Source organism: Conger conger, chromosome 2 (genome assembly GCF_963514075.1).
Source record: "Conger conger chromosome 2, fConCon1.1, whole genome shotgun sequence".
Lineage (NCBI taxonomy): Eukaryota > Metazoa > Chordata > Actinopteri > Anguilliformes > Congridae > Conger > Conger conger.
Window position 1 is genome coordinate 26,977,003 of NC_083761.1, and position 23,087 is coordinate 27,000,089.

The 23,087-nt window shown below is 43.9% G+C and overlaps 1 protein-coding gene across 5 annotated transcripts in view; it reads right to left on the reverse strand.

Annotated features, from left to right (window-relative positions):
• Positions 1–296: 296 nt before the first annotated feature.
• The window catches only part of LOC133122716 (uncharacterized), a 32,907-nt gene continuing 10,116 nt past the window's right edge, over positions 297–23,087 (reverse strand). For 4 of the 5 annotated variants that reach the window (XM_061232840.1, XM_061232839.1, XM_061232841.1 and 1 more), the window contains 9 exons: positions 20,076–20,111; positions 18,680–18,787; positions 14,669–14,704; positions 13,568–13,603; positions 12,234–12,275; positions 7,716–7,855; positions 1,622–1,790; positions 1,424–1,494; positions 297–1,283 (listed from right to left, as the gene is read on the reverse strand). In XM_061232840.1, coding sequence (XP_061088824.1) covers positions 1,056–1,283; positions 1,424–1,494; positions 1,622–1,790; positions 7,716–7,855; positions 12,234–12,275; positions 13,568–13,603; positions 14,669–14,704; positions 18,680–18,787; positions 20,076–20,111 — 866 coding nt within the window. In that variant the 3' untranslated portion in view covers positions 297–1,055. The remainder of the gene's footprint in view (positions 1,284–1,423; positions 1,495–1,621; positions 1,791–7,715; positions 7,856–12,233; positions 12,276–13,567; positions 13,604–14,668; positions 14,705–18,679; positions 18,788–20,075; positions 20,112–23,087) is intronic. The other variant, XM_061232842.1, reaches the window with a different exon arrangement.

The window sequence follows — 23,087 nt, forward strand, 5'->3', positions numbered from 1 at the left end:
CCGAATAGTGGGACATGTAGACAGGGGGGTGACTAGGCTGGTAAACATTCAGACGCAGACCTAACAGGGGAAGACAAATGAGAACTGTAATGGAAAACAATAACCAAGGATGTATGAAAAATGAATAAATAACAAGAATAAACATAAATACACACAGGACAGATACAGAAACATTACACTCTCCTTATAATGACCATGCACGACCAGGTATGTCCAAAAAGATATTTATTTCTCTGCAGAAAGAGTCCAATACTTACACACACAAAGTGGTCAAGCATGAACTGAAGACACAGAGGCAGTCTCCGCCACATTTAATCAAAAAGTGTCTTGCTAATACATAGATTATCCTACCTCTGCTTGGCGCATGGTTAATATGTAAGCATATAGTTGAATATAATAACATACATAATTCTACCTCTGATTGGTTTGTGATTAATAACAACATACCACGATTGGTTCATGTTGCTTGCATATTGGATGAGTACACAGTGACTCCTAGCCCCTAACATTACACAAACAGTTCCAAATCAGAAATAACTATTTGGTCTCCCAGTGGATTCAAGATGAAGTGTCTCTACTAGCTTTCTAGTGAATAGATGGGCCTGGGATACAAGTGGGTCAAAGGCCACAGGCCTGCAGTGTTATAGAGAGAAGATAGATAGAAGGGAGGAACAGGTAGAAAGATACATGTACACACCCTCATACAGATGCAAGCTATATTTTGTCTCCTGGTTGGCATTGGGCAACTGAGAGAGAGATAGAGAGGCCCCCACATTCCTGGTGTGTCTATAAGTTTCAATTGGTATGATTATACAATGAGTATATATATATATATATATATATATATATATATATATATGCTGTGATTTGCTAGCAGTGGCTAGCTCCACTACCACCACCAAGTTAAGGTAAAGCTACCCCCACATGCCACTACCTGACTTTGCTGCAACTGAAGTTCACCCCTAATATATACCAAGTTGCATTATGAATATCGCTCTAAGTCCTATTTCATCAGCCTGAGCCTTAATAACAAAGGGTGATTCAGAATAGAGTGTTTATGGTCCCCACAGCATGTCTAACCCCTTTAATATGATGTAAAGGGCCAGTAGGGCTTCATTAGGAGCACCTGGGGAACCCAGGGTGGGGTCCAGGCTATCCTCAGCCAATCTCAGCCCGCAGGACGTCAGTAGCTGAGTGGCCATCGTCATGTTTTCTGAAAACTGTCCGCTCCATTGAGGGACCCCAGCATCTGTGCTGCACACCTGCTCCAGCAATCCCTCCACCTGCACAAATGGGTAATCAAGCAGAGATGCAGCAGATATATATTTTCCAGCTTTACCCTTTTGTATACTTAAGCAAAGAACTGTCAGAATTGTCCATGCGTAGCTGGTCAAACCTATGTCATACAATTTGAAAGGCTCACCAGTTTCAGCACCTGACATCTGTCCTCATCATCGAGATCCAAAATAAGAGTCACTGTCTCGTCATCCAACTCTAAAAGACACGGTGTGCAGCCAGTGATGGGGGTGCTGTCACAACTGCTTAGTGAATGTATTTCACAGATAGTCACCATATTTAACTGGTGACCAGAAGAAACAGAGAAAAACAGCTAATGACTCACCAGACAGAGCATTGACCAGCACACCAACTGGTTTGAGAAGGTTGTGGGGATCACATGAATCAACACTATCCAGCTCCATCTTCTTCAGCAGATCCGTGACACTCAGCCTGACATTCTCAGGCAATTCCAGAAGGAAGGGGCTACCTGAGAAGATGCAGCCATCCTCCAGCTGTGCAGACACATGTGGAGTAATCCTCAGAACCAAACATTTTCTTGATAATATGTTACTACAAAAACCTAATTCATAAGCACTGGATTGTATGAACATAGAATAAATAAAACAGAACCAGTAATAACAGTATCAGCAACACTGGAGGCCAATAGCAGAATACTAAGGTTCAATCTAGTCACATACATACCTTACCAGTAATAATAAAGCATCATAACATTTTTTACCTTTACTTGACCTTTATTTTCAATTTTCTTTTTTTCCTTTTCACATAACTATCATTAATTTCTTACTTTTATTGACCTGTTTTATTTTACTTGTTTGATCTGTTCATCATACTCTGTGGCATGTATAAAAATGGCCCAGTTGACCTTGATTTTGGATCAAGGTGGGAAAAATATCTAAGTCACTTTAAAAGAGAATTCATTATTTGGGCACGGACGGCTGGAGCTTCAGTCAAAAAAGACTGCTCAACTGGCTAGTGTTTCAATAGGAAAAGTGAATAAAGTGACATCTGTATTTAGATATATGGGGAAGACATAAATAAATAGGGTCAGAAATTGATCGTTGAGCCTTCCCATTCATTCCTGCAATATGAAAGGAAAAACAGAAGAGCAACTCTTGCTCAGGTGACTGAGAATGTCAATGCAGGACATGATCAGACTGTGTTAGCAGTTAACAGTCCATTGACGACTACAGGAAGAGGGATATTACAGTACGGTCGCAATGCATCAGCCGCTCATTACAAAGATGAATGCACATTTGAGAGATTTCAGTGGTGAAACCATAGGCACTGGTCAGGGCATCCGTCTAAACTGGATGACCGGGAGAGAAGACAACTAGCCAGAGAGGCTACCAAGAATCCAATGGCAACATTGAAAGAGCTCCAGGATTTTATGGCCAACAGAGGGAAACTTGTGCATCATACAACTATATCAAAGATATTGCACACATCTGGCCTGTATGGAAGGGTGGCATCCCGAATGTGAATGCTAGCATGGTGGTGGCAGCATAATGTTATGGGGATATTTCTCATCTAAAGGGACTGGGGAACTTGTCAACATTGAAGGGAGGATGGATGGGGCCAAATACAGGGATATTCTGGAGAAGAACCTGAAGAAGTCTGCAAGAAGACTGAGAATGGGTCCAAAATTAATATTCCAGCACGACAATGACCCAAAGCACAAGGCCAAAGCCACCACTGAGTGGCTTGTAAAGAACAAGGTGGATGTGCTGGAATGGCCAAGCCAAAGCCCTGACCTAAATCCAATTAAAAACTTGTGGAATGACTTGAAGGTTGTTGTCCATTTTCTATCCACTGTATATATATATATATATACATACATACATATACATATATATATATATATATATATACATATATATATACACTCACCGAGCACTTTATTAGAAACATTTTTACTGTATTACACCTACTTATTCATGCAATTATCTAACATTACAACACTGGTATGCAGAAGAGCATCTGTGAACACACAAGTGGACAGGCTACAGCAGCTTCTGGCTCTTGAATGGCATATCATTGTTCTAGAATGATGCAGAAGAATACGCAGAATCTCCTTCAGCTGTTCAGACGCAGCTTTGTCAGGGTCCAGATAAGCGACCACTGAAACTCTGTATACTATTGCTTATCTACTTAAAAAAACAATACCAGCTATTAGCTATTACTAGTTAGCAATGCTTGTGCACTCGCGACTATGTTCGTACTGCCTATATTTATCGTAAGTGGATATTTGTAAAACTACAGCTAATTTGCATGTTACTGGTATGGTTTTAGAATTAGACATGTAGTCTTCACTTGGATAATAAGCTATAGTACGCAGAGTATCAGTGATCGCTTGTCTGGAGTGCGATTTGGCCAGCTACACGAGAATTAGCCCCCATGCCATTGGCTGTGGCAGTTAGAACCAATTTTCAACCAATGAGCTTGAATTGTTGTACAGCTGTACAATGTTTTGATACAGACTGACAGCCTGACAAATGTACACTTTGAAACCTGAATTTAAGGACGATAAACACAGGCAGAGGGTGAGTCAACATGTCAGTGAGCCTTTTTCAGTGAGAGGAAGGGTTTTAAAATGGTCTTGTAACAATGTTTTAACACCAAAATCTTACCTATTGTACCTTTAAGTGAGCACTTCAGCTAGAATGGCTGCCAAAACATAACAGTTGTACATGCAGAGAAGAAAACTTTTAACAGTAGAGGTAGTTTTTTTAAATCTAATGGTAGAACCAGATGACTAGATCAGAATCAAGATCAGCCATTAGTTATGAAGACAACGTATACAATTTCCATGACCAAGACATTGTCCTTTACCATAGCTAATCCTATTCTTTTGGTTTGATCCAGCTAACGGAAAACACAGGCGCTGTATAAATTAATGAATGAAGATTACATATACAGTACATACAATATATTATACAGTATACCCACAGTCAGCAATTTATTATGTATACATATCTAGTATCTGGTAGAGTACCAGAACAGCCTGAATTTTTTGTAGCATGGATTCAAAAATGTGCTTGATAGCATCATGCAGTTCCTTAAGTTTTGGCCACACATTCATGCTCTAAACCTCCTATTCCAGCTCAACTCAAAGATCTTCGCTGAGATACAAGCCATTGGAGTTCATGGAACTATCTTGAGATGATACATACTTTGTAACATTGTGCATTACCATTGTGCTTTCAGCAAGAGAACATTAATCGGGCTAGATGGACTTCCTGGATTTCAAGTCCCTTTCCAAACCATACATTCAACATGAAGAAAGATGTGGAGAGACAATAAATACTTGTTTATTTATTTGCAGAACCATACCAGTAAACTCTTTGGAAGGGTGGCACAAAGACAGCCCTTACTGAGCACACTAAACAAAACAAAGCATTTTGAGTTGGCCAAATAAACTGGAAGAGAGTGCTATGGTCAGATGAGACCAAAATTGAATGTTTTGGCCATACACACCATGGACATGTCCCTGCGGAGCAAGGAGATGTTGAACAGCAGAATCTGCTGGTTGAAAATTACATTGCGCAGTTTGTCATTCAATCATTGTGAAATGAGGCCAACTTCGAGGTGACTCTCACCTCTTAACTCCATAAGATACCAGCTTAACCTGTCTAATATTTTGCTAGTTAGTAAGATAATAGTTTTGTCATGCTATTATGAAACCAAAAGTTTTGCACGTCTGTTTCTCTACATTTATCGGTAGACTAGTGGCTAGTTAGACGAGGCAAATTCAACTTTTCAAATCAGTTAATTTTTCTCACATTGTAAGGAGAGATGGCAGAATATTAGGCTTTTTCCAGCCATGAACACACCGAACAAGCAGACTTCCCCATCTTTCCTCCACCCTTGTGCAAACCAAAATACTCTGGCTGGCTTTAAAAAATGGAATATGATAAGTAGAACGTTATTTCTTTTCAGCAATATGATCGTGAATGAGAATTAATAGGCTACATTATAAATCACCCACAAAGACCCATTCAAATAACCACACCTGTATGTATACTGGATATATTTTATATTAAAAAAAACAATGTGAATTGCTGCTATGATATATTTAGTAATATACTGTATAGGCTATTTTAAATGTTAAGTCATTGTGTTATTCCTAGGGATGTTTTGCAGAATATGCAGGAGCAAGTGGTTAAACATGGCCCATGTGAAATATATGGTCCATATATTACATTACATTATTGGCATTTGGCAGACGCTCTTATCCAGAGCGACGTACAACAAAGTGCATACCCATAACCAGGGATAAGTTCGCTGAAAGACCCTAGAGGTAAGTAGAATTTCAACTGCTACCTGTACAACAAAGATAAGGACAAGGGCCATTTTTTTTTTTTTTTTTTTTTTTTTTTTTGAAACAAACAAACAAACAGAGCAAAAGTCACCAAAGTTAACTATCCAAACACTGCTTACCTAGCCAACTAAAATACTGATACACAAGTCACAGAGACAACAATTAAGGTTCACAGGGAGGTAGGGAGGGATGGGGAGAGGTGCTGTTTGAAGAGGTGTGTCTTCAGCTTGCGCTTGAAGGTGGGGAGGGATTCTATAGTTCTGACCTCAACGGGGAGTTCGTTCCACCACCGTGGAGCCAGAACAGACAGTAGTCGTGAGCGTGAGGTGGAGGTTCTGAGAGGGGGAGGTGCCAAGCGGCCTGTGGAGGCTGAACGAAGAGGTCTGGCAGGGGTGTAGGGTCTGATGATTTTTTGCAGATAAGCTGGGGAAGACCCTTTAACTGCTTGGAAGGCTAGCACCAATGTTTTGAATTTGATGCGAGCCATGACAGGCAGCCAGTGGAGGGAAGTAAGCAGGGGGGTGACGTGTGAGTATTTGGGAAGGTTGAAGACCAGACGAGCTGCTGCATTCTGGATGAGTTGGAGGGGTCTGATGGCAGACGCTGGGAGGCCAGCCAAGAGGGAATTGCAGTAGTCCAGGCGGGACAGAACCATCGCTTGGACCAGGAGCTGGGTCGAGTAGGGGGTGAGAAAGGGGCGGATTCTCCGTATGTTGTATAGGAAGAACCTGCAAGACCGGGTCACCGCCGCAATGTTCTCGGAAAGGGACAGTCTGCTGTCCATCACCACGCCGAGGTTCCTTGCACTGGGTGACGGCGTGAGTGTGGTATCCCCGAGGGAAATGGAGAGATCCAGATGGGGAGAGGTATTAGCAGGGATGAATATCATTTCAGTTTTACCTGGGTTGAGCTTTAGATGGTGGTTGTCCATCCAGCTCTGGATGTCCCTCAGGCAAGCAGAGATACGGGCTGAAACCTGCGTATCAGACGGCGGGAACGAGACGAAGAGTTGGGTATCGTCCGCATAGCAGTGGTAGGATAGCCCATGTGCAGTGATCACAGGGCCAAGGGAGCGAGTGTAGAGAGAAAAAAGAAGCGGGCCAAGGACTGAGCCCTGGGGAACTCCTGTGGCGAGGGGCCGAGGTGTCGATACCGAACCAGCCCAGGCAACCTGGAAGTCAACTACTTCACATAGAAAATAAAGCTCATGTTAATAACTGTATTATTTATTGTTTATATTTATCAAGGTTGCCGATAATTCTGGAGCCCACTGTTCAGGGAAATAACCATGACAGAGCATGACACAATCACGAAGGCAGGGCAACAGACAGCCTATGTACAGTGGCAATGAGACACGATGGGGTCCAGGTGAGGATGATTCCACATTCTATTTCCCTGTCCCTGTCCCTGTCCCCTCTTCTCTCACTTGCCCTCTCCTCGCTCCTTCGCACTGAACCTGTCCCGTAGCCCAGCCCATGGTCCTCCGCCCTTCTCCTCCTCCAAGCCCCATCTTCCTGACTTCCCTTTCAGATTACTGCCGAATGACCCTAGACTGTCTGACATTGAAAAAAAAATTTTTTCTACCAGTTCTGTGTCTGCCCTTGGTTCCAGAGATTCTGTATGTGACATATAGTTTGTCTAATGTTACAAACAAACCTCTGCCAATGAATTATTTACAAAAGCTTGGTACATCCCACTTCCTGGTATTTGTTTTTTAACAGAACCACCCAAGATTCACTTTCATATGAATCACAATTCATATGATACCATTTTAGAGATACTGTTATCCTGAGCTAAATTTAAAGCAGATGATATTTCTATTTTAAATACAAGTGTGGTGTGACTTACAGTAAATTTTTATTCACAGATTTGAATAGAACTAAAATTCATTATAATTAAAATATTACATTGAATGTCCATAGTGAATATAATACCATATTTTAGAATTACTTCATTGGTACTATAATGGTAAGGTTCTTATTTATGGTAAGGTACCCCTAGAACATTCAGAATCGATAAGAATGCTGGAGGAAGACAGGATGTCTCAGAGGAGATTGACCATCAATTATACTTATGAGCAGGTTCACAACACACATACCATGCAATCCAAGGCATTCAGGGCCTGAGGGCACTTCAGTGTGTTATACAGGGGGTCCCTGATGACTTTCTTTACGCATTGATCCACTTCTTGAAAATCCTGAAGCTCTGCTTCCAACTGCCTCTTCAGGCTTGGGAAATCTAAGGGTACAAAAGAAAAGTTTCCAACATTAAAACAAGGGCTAATTAGAGCCTGGAAATTGGAATGCATTTAATTTTGGCTTAGAATTTACAAATCTAACTAGACAGTCCCTATCAAGATCAACAATGGGACAAAACAAGATTTCTGACTGATATATGGTGGACAGCATTCCTATCTTTGAGAATACATGGTATTATCTCCTCCAACTTTTGCTGAAGGGCTCGCTGAGATGCAACACAACTGTCTCTCAAAATTTTAGAACATTAGAGCTGTGGTGACGCAACAGGCTAAGATGCACCAGACTTGCGGTTGCAGTTCGTTGCAGTTGCCCACCAAGGAACGATTCCCGGGTTTGATTCCCAGTCCTGCCAAAAAGCCAAGTTTGGCCGGCTCTCGTGGAGCAGTATAATTGGCTCGCTGCTCCAGAGGGAGGGACTTGGCAGGGTTAGTGGATCGGCAAAAGCACAACAGCACAATGTCACAAGCATGAGATGAGACGGCTTGAAGAAGGCGTGTTGTTCTCAGATCCTCAGAACTCTTCGGGCCGCTGAGGGTGTGGGCGGTCTATCCCCCAGCTAACACTAATTGTATTAGATAGGGTACAACTGGCTACCAAATTGGGAGAAAAAGGGAAAAATCTGAAATAAATGTATATATAAAAAATATAAGAATATTACATAAGCCGATCTTTTTAAATCAAAAAAAGAATTTATAACACAGAAATGTCGACCTTCTGAAAAGTACTTTCATTTATGTTCATTATGTATGTTCATTTATGCACTCAATACTTGCTTAATCGGGCAATCATGGGGAAGACTGCTGACTTGATAGTTGTCCAGAGGACACATTGACACCCGCCACAAGGAGGGTAAGCCACAGAAGGTCATTGCTGAAAGGGCTGGCTGTTCGCGGAGTGCTGTATCAAAGCATATTCATGGGAAGTTGAATGGAAGGTATCTCAATCAACCGTTCAAAGAAGACTTATGTGCTTCGCCGATGAGCTTGTATGTTTTGCATCATGAGCAGATCCCTTCTTTCTCCACACTTTGGCCTTTCCATCACTTTGGTAGAGGTTAATCTTGGTCACATCAGTCCATAATAGTTTGTTCCAGAACTTTTGTGGCTCATCTCTGTACTTCTTTGCAAATTGTAATCTCACCTTCTGATTCTTACAACTGATGAGTGCTTGGATCTATATTGTGGTATAGCATCTATATTTCTGCTCTCTAAGTCTTTTTCCAACAGTTGATTGAGATACCTTCACCCCTGCCCTGTGGATATTGTTTGTCATGTCACTGACTGATGTTTTGAGGATTTTCTTCACAGCTCACAATGTTTTTGTCATCAGCTGCTATTGTTTTCCTTGGTTGAATTGTTTGATGTCTTTTGCTCAGTACGCCAGTGGTTTATTTTTTTTTCAGGACATTCCAAGTTGTTGTACAAGTGATTTCCCCTCTTTTCTAAGCGTAAAAAAAAGTGTCAGAATAGATCAGACAGCAGGGGTCGATATCCAGCGAACAGTTGACAACAAAGGGTCGGTACACAAGTACACAAGCAAACAGGTTCAGCAGGGATAATCCAATACGTAGCCAATGTCACAAGCAAAGGGTTGATAACACACGGGCAGTCCAAACAAAAGGAGAATCCAAAATCCAAAACCAAATAGCCAAACAGAGTCCAAACACAACGGGTCAAATCAGAACAAAAGGGTAAATCGAGAGACAGAGGTCTAAAACAAAACAGGTCGAAACAGAAGTCAATCAGAAAATAATACTGAAGCATATGGTCAGGATACATAACAATCTGGCAACAAAAGACAGAAACAAAGGGGTTTAAATACCCAGACATAAACATAACAATGAGGAACAGGTGAGTGGAATGACAGGAGACAAGAAAAAAGAACATGTAAGGACTGGGAAGGCGGAGACAGAAAACAAGACACAGATTAAATGAATTAATGAATGGAACAACCAGGAAACAGACGATGGTGAGTACAGAGGGAACAAAGACATGTAAACGCTCACAACTTAAACAAAAAATTGATGACGAAAAACACAGAACCTGACAATGTACCTCTTTTGACCTGAAACTCAATTGTCAGTGTATCGGAAAAAAAAGAGAGAAGGAATTTACCTTCCTGCAATACTTTTAGATGGGACTGTACTTGGGTTTACTTGGAATTATATTTGAAATTCTTTAATTAAAGAAATTGACGAAGTAAAGAAATAGAGGCAGTTTGCTGCTTAGAGGGTTGCCGGTTCGATCCCCTGTGTCGAAGTGTCCCTGAGCAAGACACCTAACCCCCAAATGCTCCTGACGAGCTGGTCGGCACCTTGCATGGCGGCCAATCGCCGTTGGTGAGTGAGTGTGTGTCTGAATGGGTGAATGAGAAGCATCAATTGTACAGCGCTTTGGATAAAGGCACTATATAAATGCCAACTATGACGACCATGAAAGTCACTTAGATCACATTTTTTCCCCATTCTGATGGTTGATGTGAACATTAACTGAAGCTCCTGATCCATATCTATATGATTGTATGCAGTGCACTGCAAACCCTGGGCTTTATCGCTCTGAATTAACACACAGGGCACAATTTTAAGGCTCGTACTTTAGTGTGCTGTGTTCTAAAACAGGCAGTGTGGCAAAAATGAGGCATGGCATAAGGAATGGAATGCTCTGAGTCAACTGTATTTATAGTCAGAGCATTCCATTCCATATTCCATGCCAAACTGCCTGTTTGAGCACTGTTGAAGTTTGAGAATTTTAGAATAATGATGAAGTTTGATTTAAATGCTGTTTAGTACTACAATGATAATATAAACAAGTCATAATGTTTAAAGGATCATTTTAATGCTGTTAAAATTAATAAGTCAGCATAAGTTATTAAAACTGTGTCTCTGTTCAAACATATTGAGCTGTACAGGAGCTCTTTGTGTACAAGAGCACACAAAGTACAAGGAGTACACTTAATCATGTGTTTTAAAAGTCTTGACATTAGTTCCAAAATGTTTTCATTTAGTGAGTGCAGGCCAAGCAGTGTGCGTATTCGCAGGGAAATGTTTTCATTTGGTGATTGCAGGCCAGGCGGCCTGACTCATTGCAGAGATGAGGGGTTAAGACAGCTCAGCTATCATATAGTGACAGAAAATATTAAGATGGGTTAAGAGAGACAATGTGATGTTTGTACGACAAATGATTGGTTAGCTATATTGTATAAAGACTAGGATACTTCCGACTGTTACTTTGGAATTCTCTGGTCTCTGGAAGCTTCTTGCACGGAGCATACAGATTCCCCAGATGAATCTGTTTCACTATTGACTCTGAGTGCAGCAACATAATTGCTGCCAATGCAAGAAAGAAGAGGAAGGGTGACATAAATATTTCCTCTACAGCACACAGTGCACTGAATAGCCTGATAATTGCACCAATTATGACGAATCTCAATTACATAGTATATTATACATTACATCATATATAGTTATCATAAGACAATTAGATGTTTATGGATCAAGAAAAAATACATTTTGACCATAATTAAGGCCATTAAAGTCATGGACTGCAAAACAAACTACAAAGTGTAGAGCAATCCCTGCCATGGTACACCAACATAATACCAATTTACAGGCTTGTTTCAATCTGAGAAAAAGAATAACATCCATTATCTTAACCCCCTTATCCTGAACTGGGTCGCAGGGGGGCAGGAGCCTATCCCAGCATACTTTTGCGAAAGGCAGGAAAACACCCTGGACAGGTCCCAGTCCATCGCAGGGCACACACACCATTCACTCACACCCACGGGCAATTTAGACTCTCCAATCAGCCTAACCTGTATGTCTTTGGACTGTGGAAGGAAACCGGAGAACCTGGAGGAAACCCACACAAACACGGGGAGAACATGCAAACTCCACACAGAGAGGCCCCGGCCAACCAGGATGCGAACCCAGGACCTCCTTGCTGTGAGGCGGCAGTGCTACCCACTGCACCATCCTTTCCGCCAGATAAGAAGAATGTTTACATGAAACATTTAAAGAGTTTTTGGAAACTATATGAATTAAATATTGAGTACTTAAAGGAGATTAATGCTTTCCGGTCAATCATAGTCATATGTCAGATTCAGTGAAAGGCAGCTAGCTAACATTTGCTAGCTACGTAGTTATCATTATCGGACTATCTAGCAAGCTAGGAAATTTAACACTAACATTACGCCAGTAAACTAACTAGATTTTTTGGTTAGTAAGTTAGTCATACAGAATGGGGCCATATTATATTAAGCAAACACAGTAGATTTCTTTAATGTGTTGGTGCCGAGGACTAAAAATAAACAGGAAATGAAAATGGTGCTGTATGGAGAGTTAGTAGTGCTGACGATTTTACCTGAGGTCTTGTCGTCGTCGTCTTTCAGTATGAGACTTTCTCCTTAGAGAGACAGACAAAATAATTTTAAAATTATTTCGGCAAACTCTCTCATTGCCCATGTGTTTAAGTACCCTGCTCTCTTAAACCATGTTTATGGAATGTTATCTGAATGTCCTCTATTCTACTCCCCCAATGCTGAAAATTTTAGTACCTTATAGCTTGGAAGGAAGAACAGCACACACCATCCATGAATTTTATGATGGCAATAGCATACTGCTCAGTCCTGCTTCTAACAATATTAGGGAACTTTAATATGTAGATTGCCAGATTCAGCTAAGACTCAGCTAACTTCTGCCTCTCCCACACCTTCCAATTCCCAGCTGTGCCTCTCTTATCCCTTTCCTTCAAACGCATAAAATGCAGGCCTTACTTTACTTGGTGGTTAAGGTACATGACTGGGACGCGCAAGGTCAGTGGTTCGATCCCCGGTGTAGTCACAATATTATCCGCACAGACGTTAGGCCCTTGAGCAAGGCCCTTCACCCAGCATTGCTCCAGGGGAGGATTGTCTCCAGCTTAGTCTAATCAACTGTACATAGCTCTAGATAAGAGCATCTGCCAAATGGCATTAATGTAATGGGGGATTGTTCACACTGACACTTCCAGGGCCTCAAGATAGTGGACATTTTGGGGGTTGATATCTGTTGGTGCTCAGTCATGGAATTCTGTTGTCCAGCTGTTCTGCCGATTTCTAATGTTCATCAGTGATTTTACGAAGTGTCTTTGTCTTTGGACTTTCATTTCAGTCTTGTGGGACTGATTTGGGAGACATGCTGACGTTTGCCAATTTCTTTTGTTACTGTTCATGTCTGTTACTTATTTGTTTCAGGCACTTAACCTGCATCTTTACATTTATACTTCGATTATTCTGTAACTTAATGAAGCTCTTAACTTTATTCCTTGTGAGTGAATCTGATTAACTTTGATCCAACAGTTTGCTCTGCCTATCAACACATTTGGAAATTGGTATTTGATCATTGATATCTTCTGGTGATAATTAATGCATTAAATTGGATACATTTAATTTACATGTTGGTTAAGTGAAGTGTTTTAACAGTTGATGTGCTTGTGCTCAGTATTCAGAGTGCCAAGCCTTAAATTAGGGTGTTAATTGTTAAAACTGCTGGATTCAGAAATTCACCTTATTCCAATTTATATTTAACTGCTTACTTCTTCTTTCTGTCAAACAAATGCCTTTCAGTTCAAGATGGTGAGAAATGATTTATGTGGGTTAGGTTTCCATAGCACTGTTATGGGTTTAAGTGTATATGAAGTAATGGCTTGACACTGACCTGCACTTGTCGTTGCGTAACAACGGTTCTCCGAGCCTGGCAAGAAAAAAAAAAGACTGAATGGCAAAAGCCTGGCGAAAACCTTAAGAAATAGCCATTAGCCACAATAAATGAAATGCATAAATTACATTTTTTAATGATTTCAGCAAACTCTCTCATTGCTCATTCTCATAGCAGCACACACCATCCATGAATCTTATGATGACAATATCGTACTGTTCAGTCCTGCTTCTACCAAAATTAGGGAACTTTAATACATAGATTTCCAGATTCAGCTAAGACAGTTCTGCCTCTCCCACACCTTCCAGTTTACAGCTGTGCCCCTCTGAGGGAAAGATTCCCGCCCTTTCTTTCAAGCACATAAAATGCAGGCCTTCCTTTACTTGGTGGGCTTTTTCACACTCACACTTCCAGGGAGTCAAGATAGTGGACATTTTGGAGGTTGATATCTGTTGGTGCTCAGTCATGGAATTCTGTTGTCCAGCTGTTCTGCCGATTTCTAATGTTCGTCAGTGATTTTACGAAGTGTCTTTGTCTTTGGACTTTCATTTCAGTCTTGTGGGACTGTTTTGGGAGACATGCTGACGTTTGCCAATTTCTTTTGTTACTGTTCATGTCTGTTACTTATTTGTTTCAGGCACTTAACCTGCATCTTTACATTTATACTTTGATTATTCTGTAACTTAATGAAGCTCTTAACTTTATTCCTTGTGAGTGAATCTGATTAACTTTGATCCAACAGTTTGCTCTGCCTATCAACACATTTGGAAATTGGTATTTGATAATTGATATCTTCTGGTGATAATTAATGCATTAAATTGGACACATTTAATTTACATGTTGGTTAAGTGAAGTGTTTTAACAGTTGATGTGCTTGTGCTCAGTATTCAGAGTGCCAAGCCTTAAATTAGGGTGTTAATTGTTAAAACTGCTGGATTCAGAAATTCACCTTATTCCAATTTATATTTAACTGCTTACTTCTTCTTTCTGTCAAACAAATGCCTTTCAGTTCAAGATGGTGAGAAATGATTTATGTGGGTTAGGTTTCCATAGCACTGTTATGGGTTTAAGTGTATATGAAGTAAAGGGCTTGACACTGACCTGCACTTGTCATTGCGTAACAACGGTTCTCCGAGCCTGGCAAGAAAAAAAAAACAATGAATGGCAAAAACCTGGCGAAAACCTTAGCAAATGGCCATTTGCCACAATAAATGAAATACATAAATACAATTTTTAAATGATTTCAGCAAACTCTCTCATTGCTCATTCTCATAGCAGCACACACCATCCATGAATCTTATGATGACAATATCATACTGTTCAGTCCTGCTTCTAACAACATTAGTAAACTTTAATACATAGATTTCCAGATTCAGCTAAGACAGTTCTGCCTCTCCCACACCTTCCAGTTTCCAGCTGTGCCCCTCTGAGGGCAAGGTTCCCACCCTTTCTTTCAAGCACATAAAATGCAGGCCTTCCTTTACTTGGTGGGCTTTTTCACACTCACACTTCCAGGGAGTCAAGATAGTGGATATTTGGAGGGTTGTCTTACCATTGCTCTGGCAATTTACAATGTTCATTAGTGATTTTAGGAAGATTCAGCTGCCTTCATGTCTTTGGACTTTCATTTCAGTCTGTTTTGGGAGACACATGCTGGGGTTTGGCAATTCATTTTGTGACTGTCCATGTCTGTTACTTCTTTGTTTCAGGTACTTGACCCCCATCTTTACATTTATATGTTGATTATTCTGTAACTTAATAAAGCTCTTAACTTTATTTCCGGTGAGTCCATTTTGATAAGTGCTGATATATTAAATTGCTCTGCCTATCAACAAATTTTGCAATTTATTTGACAATTGCAGAACTCTTCAGTGTCAGACTTTGCCATTGAGTTCCGCACCCTGGCTGCTTCTATGGCAGGAACAGCTTGGTGCTTTATGACGTCTTTCTGTATGGACTTTCCGAACCCATTAAGGATGAACTCACCACCTGGGATCTTCCGCAAGACCTGGGCGGGTTAATTGACCGAACCATCCGGGTGGATTCTTGCCTGCGGGAGAGACGGGCGGACAGGCGGACATTTCGCACACCAACCCACTTCCTATAGAGCTTTGCTCCCCACACCAGTTAACTGCTAATCTCCACACCCGAGCCGATGCAAGTCAACCTGACTGGATTATCGGCACAGGAATGACAATGATGGATTACCCAACAACTGTGCATGTACTGTGGAGGCCCCAGGCACAGCGTAATGAACTGCCCAGTAAAAGAGAACGCCCGTTAGTTATTAAGGGGATTCTAATGGGTGCTTCCTTGAACTCTCCCCCTTCAAACACTCATTCTATTCTCCACGCCGTACTCTCCTGGAAGGGAGCCCAGCAGTCCACACAGGCGCTGATTGACTCTGGGGCGGACGCTAACTTTATGTGTCCAAGTTTGGTCAGCAGATTAAAGATTCCCACGTCCTGGCTCACCACCACCCTTCACACCAATGCACTCACTGGTGCACCCTTGGCCGAAGTCAGTCGCGTCACAGCTCCAGTGGGAACCACCGTGAAGAAATCTCCTTTTTACGTGATGAAATCCCCTCACGTTCCAGTGGTTGTGGGCCGTCCCTGGCTCCTACGGCACAACCCAGTAATGGACCAAGGGACCATCAGTGGCTGGAGCCCAAACTGTCACCTCTCCTGCCTCCACTCTGCCTCCGGTCCATCCATCCCTGTCCTGCCTTCCAAGCAGGCGCCCACTGACCTGGCGTTCCCTCCATTCACCACAACCTCCACCAGGTTTTCAGAAAGTCCTGCACCTGCTCCCTGCCACCTCATCGCGCCTACGATCTGTACTCCTTCGCCTTTGTGTATCTGGATGATATCCTTATCTTCTCCCGCACCTTCAAGGAACACGTAGAACATGTCCGGCAAGTGTTGCAGCATCTACTGAAGAACCAGCTTTTCGTAAAGGCGGAAAAGTGTGAATTCCACAAGCCAGTTCTTGGGATTCGTGGTCTCTCGGGGCCAACTAGAAATGGACCCTGCCAAAACCCGGGCTGTAAGGGATTGGCCCACCCCCACCACCCGTAAGGAACTACAGTGATTCCTGGGGTTTGCAAACTTCTATAGACGGTTCATATGAACCTACAGCACCTTAGCTGCAAGCCCTCATGTCAATCAAGAAACCCTTCTACTGGTCACACGAAGCCACAAGGGCATTTCAGGACCTCAAATGGTGCTGTTCTGACTATGCCTGATACGGAGAAGCAGTTCATTCTGGAGGTGGACGCTTCAGACACCGGAGTCGGGGCTGTGCTATCACAACTCTCAGTTGACGACAAGACACACCCCTGCGCCTTCTTCTCACGCCGCCTGTCCCCTACGGAGAAGAATTACTGCATCGGGGACCGCAAACTGTTGGCAGTTAAACTGGCCTTCGAAGACTGGCGCCACCAGCTAGAGGGCTCCTCATTTCCGTTTATTGTGTGGACAGATCACCGTAACCTGGAGTACTTGCAGTCCACCAAGAGACTCAATCCCCACCAAGCACGCTGGTCACTGTTCTTTAACCGGTTCAACTTCACACTCACCTACCACCCCGGGTCTAAGAATATCAAGCCTGACGCCCTCTCCTGGCTGCACTCTCCTGCCCACCCCTTTGAAAGGCCTAACTCCATTCTGCCTGCCAAGACCTTGGTGGCTGCTACCCAGCTGAAGATCATGGACACGGTGGAAAAGGCGTTGAGAAGGCACCCTGCCCCCCGAGTGGCACTCCTGCTAATCGCATGTTCGTTCCTGACCCGGTCTGTTCCAATGTCCTCTCATGGGCACACTCCTCCTCCCTCGCCTGCCAGCCAGGGGTTGCCCATATGTTGGCCCTGCTGTCCCGGCGCTTTTGGTGGCCATCAGTGAAGAGGAACGTTGCCGAGTTTGTCGCCGCCTGCCCCGAATGTACCGGAGGCAAGTCCAGTAACCAGCGACCTCAGGGACTGCTATAACCCCTTGCCATTCCACACCGCCCATGGTCCCACATGGCACTCCATTTTGTGACTGGACTGCCAGCCTCCAAGGGAATGACTGTTATCTTAACCATCACTGACCGGTTCTCCAAGTCCGCTCACTTTGTCGCCCTCCCTAAATTAGCCTCCTCCAAAGAAACGGCGGAACTTTTGGTCACGCACGTTTTTCGACAACATGGCCTCCCTCTCGAGGTGCATGGTGGAGAAGTCACCCACCCTTTGGGCTCCCTGCCTTGGATTGAATATGTGCATAACTCTCTACCCGCAACTCTCTACTCTCTACTGCCATTGACCAGTCGCATGGGCTACGAACCTCCTCTATTCCCGAAGAAGGAGAGAGAGGTAGAGGTTCTTGCAGCCCAATTCATTGTGCAATGCATACAACGCATCTGGAGGATGGCGTGCGACACGCTGCTATGACACGTCAGCGACATGAAGAAGTTTGCGGACCATCGGCAATGCCCTGACCCCCAGTACAGAGTAGGGCAAAGGGTCTGGCTATCTTCCCGGGACATTCCCCTCAGCACCCTCTCCCCCAAATTAGCCCCCCACCTTATTGGCCCCTATCCCGTTACAATAATAATCAGTCCCTGAGCAGTTCAACTTAACCTCCCACCTCCCCTACGCTGCATCCATTCCACATTTCATGCCTATCATATCAAGCCTTTTGTTCCCTCCTGACTCACTCCCCCGGCCAGACCTCCACCTCCCCCCCGACTCATTGACGGCGACCCAGGATTCACAGTCCGCCGACTGCTCAAGCAGGTACAGTGGGAGTGATATAGTCCTGAAGAGAACTTGTGGATTCCTGAGCACACCCAGGGTTGGACTCTAGGGTGCTGGGTGTCGCCCATGGGGGTGGGGGGTGGGGGGGCTACTGTCACATCCTGTGTTTAATTAGTCCTTAATTAGTGTTCTCTGTTTCAGGTCACACACTTCCACGTTATTGTCTGTACCGTAGTTGTCGTCTCATTCATTCATCTCTCCTGTGTTTCATTACTGTTGTCACACCCCGTGTTACGTTCTATTTTGCGTTATCAGTTTCATCTTATGTTTTGGCCTAACTCCCGCTCCATACCGCTCACTCCATTCATTAATTTCACCTGTTTGCAATGGGCATATCTCCATTCTCCGCGGCTGGGTTCTCTGTTCGCCACCGCTGTACAAAGAGTTCTTGTCGTTGTCCTCATCATTCAGTTTGAAACTTTGTCCTTTAAGAGACAGAATTAATTAATTCATTCATTCATTCATTATCCTAACCCGCTTATCCTGAACAGGGTCGCAGGGGGGCTAGAGCCTATCCCAGCATACATTTGGCGAAAGGCAGGAATACACCCTGAACAGGTTGCCAGTCCATCACAGGGCACACACACCATTCACTCACACACTCATACCTATGGGCAATTTAGACTCTCCAATCAGCCTAACCTGTCTTTGTCTTTGGATTGTGGGAGGAAACCGGAGTACCGGGAGGAAACCCACGCAGACACGGGGAGAACATGCAAACTCTGCACAGAGAGGCCCCGGCCGACGGGGATTTCAACCCAGGACCTCCTTGCTGTGAGGCGGCAGTGCTACCCACTGCACCATCCGTGCCACCACAGAATTTTTTATTGATTATTATTTTTATTATTTTATCAAACTCTCTCATTGCTCATGTGTTTAAGTACCCTGCTCTCTTGAACCATGTTTAAGGAATGTTATATGGATGTCCTCTCTCCTGCTCCCTGGATGTTGACAATTTTATTACTTTATGGCTTGGGAGGAAGAGCAGCACACACCATCCATGAATCTTATGATAACAATATCATACTGTTCAGTCCTGCTTCTAACAACATTAGGGAACTTTAATAAATAGATTTCCAAATTCAGCTAAGACAGTTCTGCCTCTCCCACACCTTCCAGTTTCCAGCTGTGCCCCTCTGAGGGAAAGATTCCCGCCCTTTCTTTCAAGCACATAAAATGCAGGCCTTCCTTTACTTGGTGGGCTTTTTCACAGTGACACTCCCAGGGAGTCAGTGGACAGTGGATATTTTAGGGGTTGATATCTGTTGTTGCTGAATGTTTAAATTTAAACATTCTGTAACTTAATGAAGCTCTTAACTTTATTCCTTGTGAGTGCATTTGATTAACTTTGATCGGAACAGTCTGCCTATCAACGAAATTGGAAATGTATTTGATAATTGATATCTTCTGGTGATAATTAGTACATTAAATTGGATACATTTACTTGACATGTTGGTTAAGTGAAGTGTTTTAACAGTTGATGTGCTTGTGCTCAGTATTCAGAGTGCCGAACCTTAAATTAGGGTGTTAATTGTTAAAACTGCTGGATTCAGAAATGAACCTTATTCCAATTTATATTTAACTGCTTTCTTCTTCTTTCTGTCAAACAAATGCCTTTCAGTTCAAGATGGTGAGAAATGATTTATGTGGGTTAGGTTTCCATAGCACTGTTATGGGTTTAAGTGTATATGAAGTAAAGGGCTTGACACTGACCTGCACTTGTCGTTGCGTAACAACGGTTCTCCGAGCCTGGCAAGAAAAAAAGAACAATGAATGGCAAAAACCTGGCGAAAACCTTAACAAATGGCCATTTGCCACAATAAATGAAATACATAAATACAATTTTTAAATGATTTCAGCAAACTCTCTCATTGCTCATTCTCATAGCAGCACACACCATCCATGAATCTTATGATGACAATATCATACTGTTCAGTCCTGCTTCTAACAACATTAGTAAACTTTAATACATAGATTTCCAGATTCAGCTAAGACAGTTCTGCCTCTCCCACACCTTCCAGTTTCCAGCTGTGCCCCTCTGAGGGCAAGGTTCCCACCCTTTCTTTCAAGCACATAAAATGCAGGCCTTCCTTTACTTGGTGGGCTTTTTCACACTCACACTTCCAGGGAGTCAAGATAGTGGATATTTGGAGGGTTGATATCATGGGATTCTGTCTTACCATTGCTCTGGCAATTTACAATGTTCATTAGTGATTTTAGGAAGATTCAGCTGCCTTCATGTCTTTGGACTTTCATTTCAGTCTGTTTTGGGAGACACATGCTGGGGTTTGGCAATTCATTTTGTGACTGTCCATGTCTGTTACTTCTTTGTTTCAGGTACTTGACCCCCATCTTTACATTTATATGTTGATTATTCTGTAACTTAATAAAGCTCTTAACTTTATTTCCGGTGAGTCCATTTTGATAAGTGCTGATATATTAAATTGCTCTGCCTATCAACAAATTTTGCAATTTATTTGACAATTGCAGAACTCTTCAGTGTCAGACTTTGCCATTGAGTTCCGCACCCTGGCTGCTTCTATGGCAGGAACAGCTTGGTGCTTTATGACGTCTTTCTGTATGGACTTTCCGAACCCATTAAGGATGAACTCACCACCTGGGATCTTCCGCAAGACCTGGGCGGGTTAATTGACCGAACCATCCGGGTGGATTCTTGCCTGCGGGAGAGACGGGCGGACAGGCGGACATTTCGCACACCAACCCACTTCCTATAGAGCTTTGCTCCCCACACCAGTTAACTGCTAATCTCCACACCCGAGCCGATGCAAGTCAACCTGACTGGATTATCGGCACAGGAATGACAATGATGGATTACCCAACAACTGTGCATGTACTGTGGAGGCCCCAGGCACAGCGTAATGAACTGCCCAGTAAAAGAGAACGCCCGTTAGTTATTAAGGGGATTCTAATGGGTGCTTCCTTGAACTCTCCCCCTTCAAACACTCATTCTATTCTCCACGCCGTACTCTCCTGGAAGGGAGCCCAGCAGTCCACACAGGCGCTGATTGACTCTGGGGCGGACGCTAACTTTATGTGTCCAAGTTTGGTCAGCAGATTAAAGATTCCCACGTCCTGGCTCACCACCACCCTTCACACCAATGCACTCACTGGTGCACCCTTGGCCGAAGTCAGTCGCGTCACAGCTCCAGTGGGAACCACCGTGAAGAAATCTCCTTTTTACGTGATGAAATCCCCTCACGTTCCAGTGGTTGTGGGCCGTCCCTGGCTCCTACGGCACAACCCAGTAATGGACCAAGGGACCATCAGTGGCTGGAGCCCAAACTGTCACCTCTCCTGCCTCCACTCTGCCTCCGGTCCATCCATCCCTGTCCTGCCTTCCAAGCAGGCGCCCACTGACCTGGCGTTCCCTCCATTCACCACAACCTCCACCAGGTTTTCAGAAAGTCCTGCACCTGCTCCCTGCCACCTCATCGCGCCTACGATCTGTACTCCTTCGCCTTTGTGTATCTGGATGATATCCTTATCTTCTCCCGCACCTTCAAGGAACACGTAGAACATGTCCGGCAAGTGTTGCAGCATCTACTGAAGAACCAGCTTTTCGTAAAGGCGGAAAAGTGTGAATTCCACAAGCCAGTTCTTGGGATTCGTGGTCTCTCGGGGCCAACTAGAAATGGACCCTGCCAAAACCCGGGCTGTAAGGGATTGGCCCACCCCCACCACCCGTAAGGAACTACAGTGATTCCTGGGGTTTGCAAACTTCTATAGACGGTTCATATGAACCTACAGCACCTTAGCTGCAAGCCCTCATGTCAATCAAGAAACCCTTCTACTGGTCACACGAAGCCACAAGGGCATTTCAGGACCTCAAATGGTGCTGTTCTGACTATGCCTGATACGGAGAAGCAGTTCATTCTGGAGGTGGACGCTTCAGACACCGGAGTCGGGGCTGTGCTATCACAACTCTCAGTTGACGACAAGACACACCCCTGCGCCTTCTTCTCACGCCGCCTGTCCCCTACGGAGAAGAATTACTGCATCGGGGACCGCAAACTGTTGGCAGTTAAACTGGCCTTCGAAGACTGGCGCCACCAGCTAGAGGGCTCCTCATTTCCGTTTATTGTGTGGACAGATCACCGTAACCTGGAGTACTTGCAGTCCACCAAGAGACTCAATCCCCACCAAGCACGCTGGTCACTGTTCTTTAACCGGTTCAACTTCACACTCACCTACCACCCCGGGTCTAAGAATATCAAGCCTGACGCCCTCTCCTGGCTGCACTCTCCTGCCCACCCCTTTGAAAGGCCTAACTCCATTCTGCCTGCCAAGACCTTGGTGGCTGCTACCCAGCTGAAGATCATGGACACGGTGGAAAAGGCGTTGAGAAGGCACCCTGCCCCCCGAGTGGCACTCCTGCTAATCGCATGTTCGTTCCTGACCCGGTCTGTTCCAATGTCCTCTCATGGGCACACTCCTCCTCCCTCGCCTGCCAGCCAGGGGTTGCCCATATGTTGGCCCTGCTGTCCCGGCGCTTTTGGTGGCCATCAGTGAAGAGGAACGTTGCCGAGTTTGTCGCCGCCTGCCCCGAATGTACCGGAGGCAAGTCCAGTAACCAGCGACCTCAGGGACTGCTATAACCCCTTGCCATTCCACACCGCCCATGGTCCCACATGGCACTCCATTTTGTGACTGGACTGCCAGCCTCCAAGGGAATGACTGTTATCTTAACCATCACTGACCGGTTCT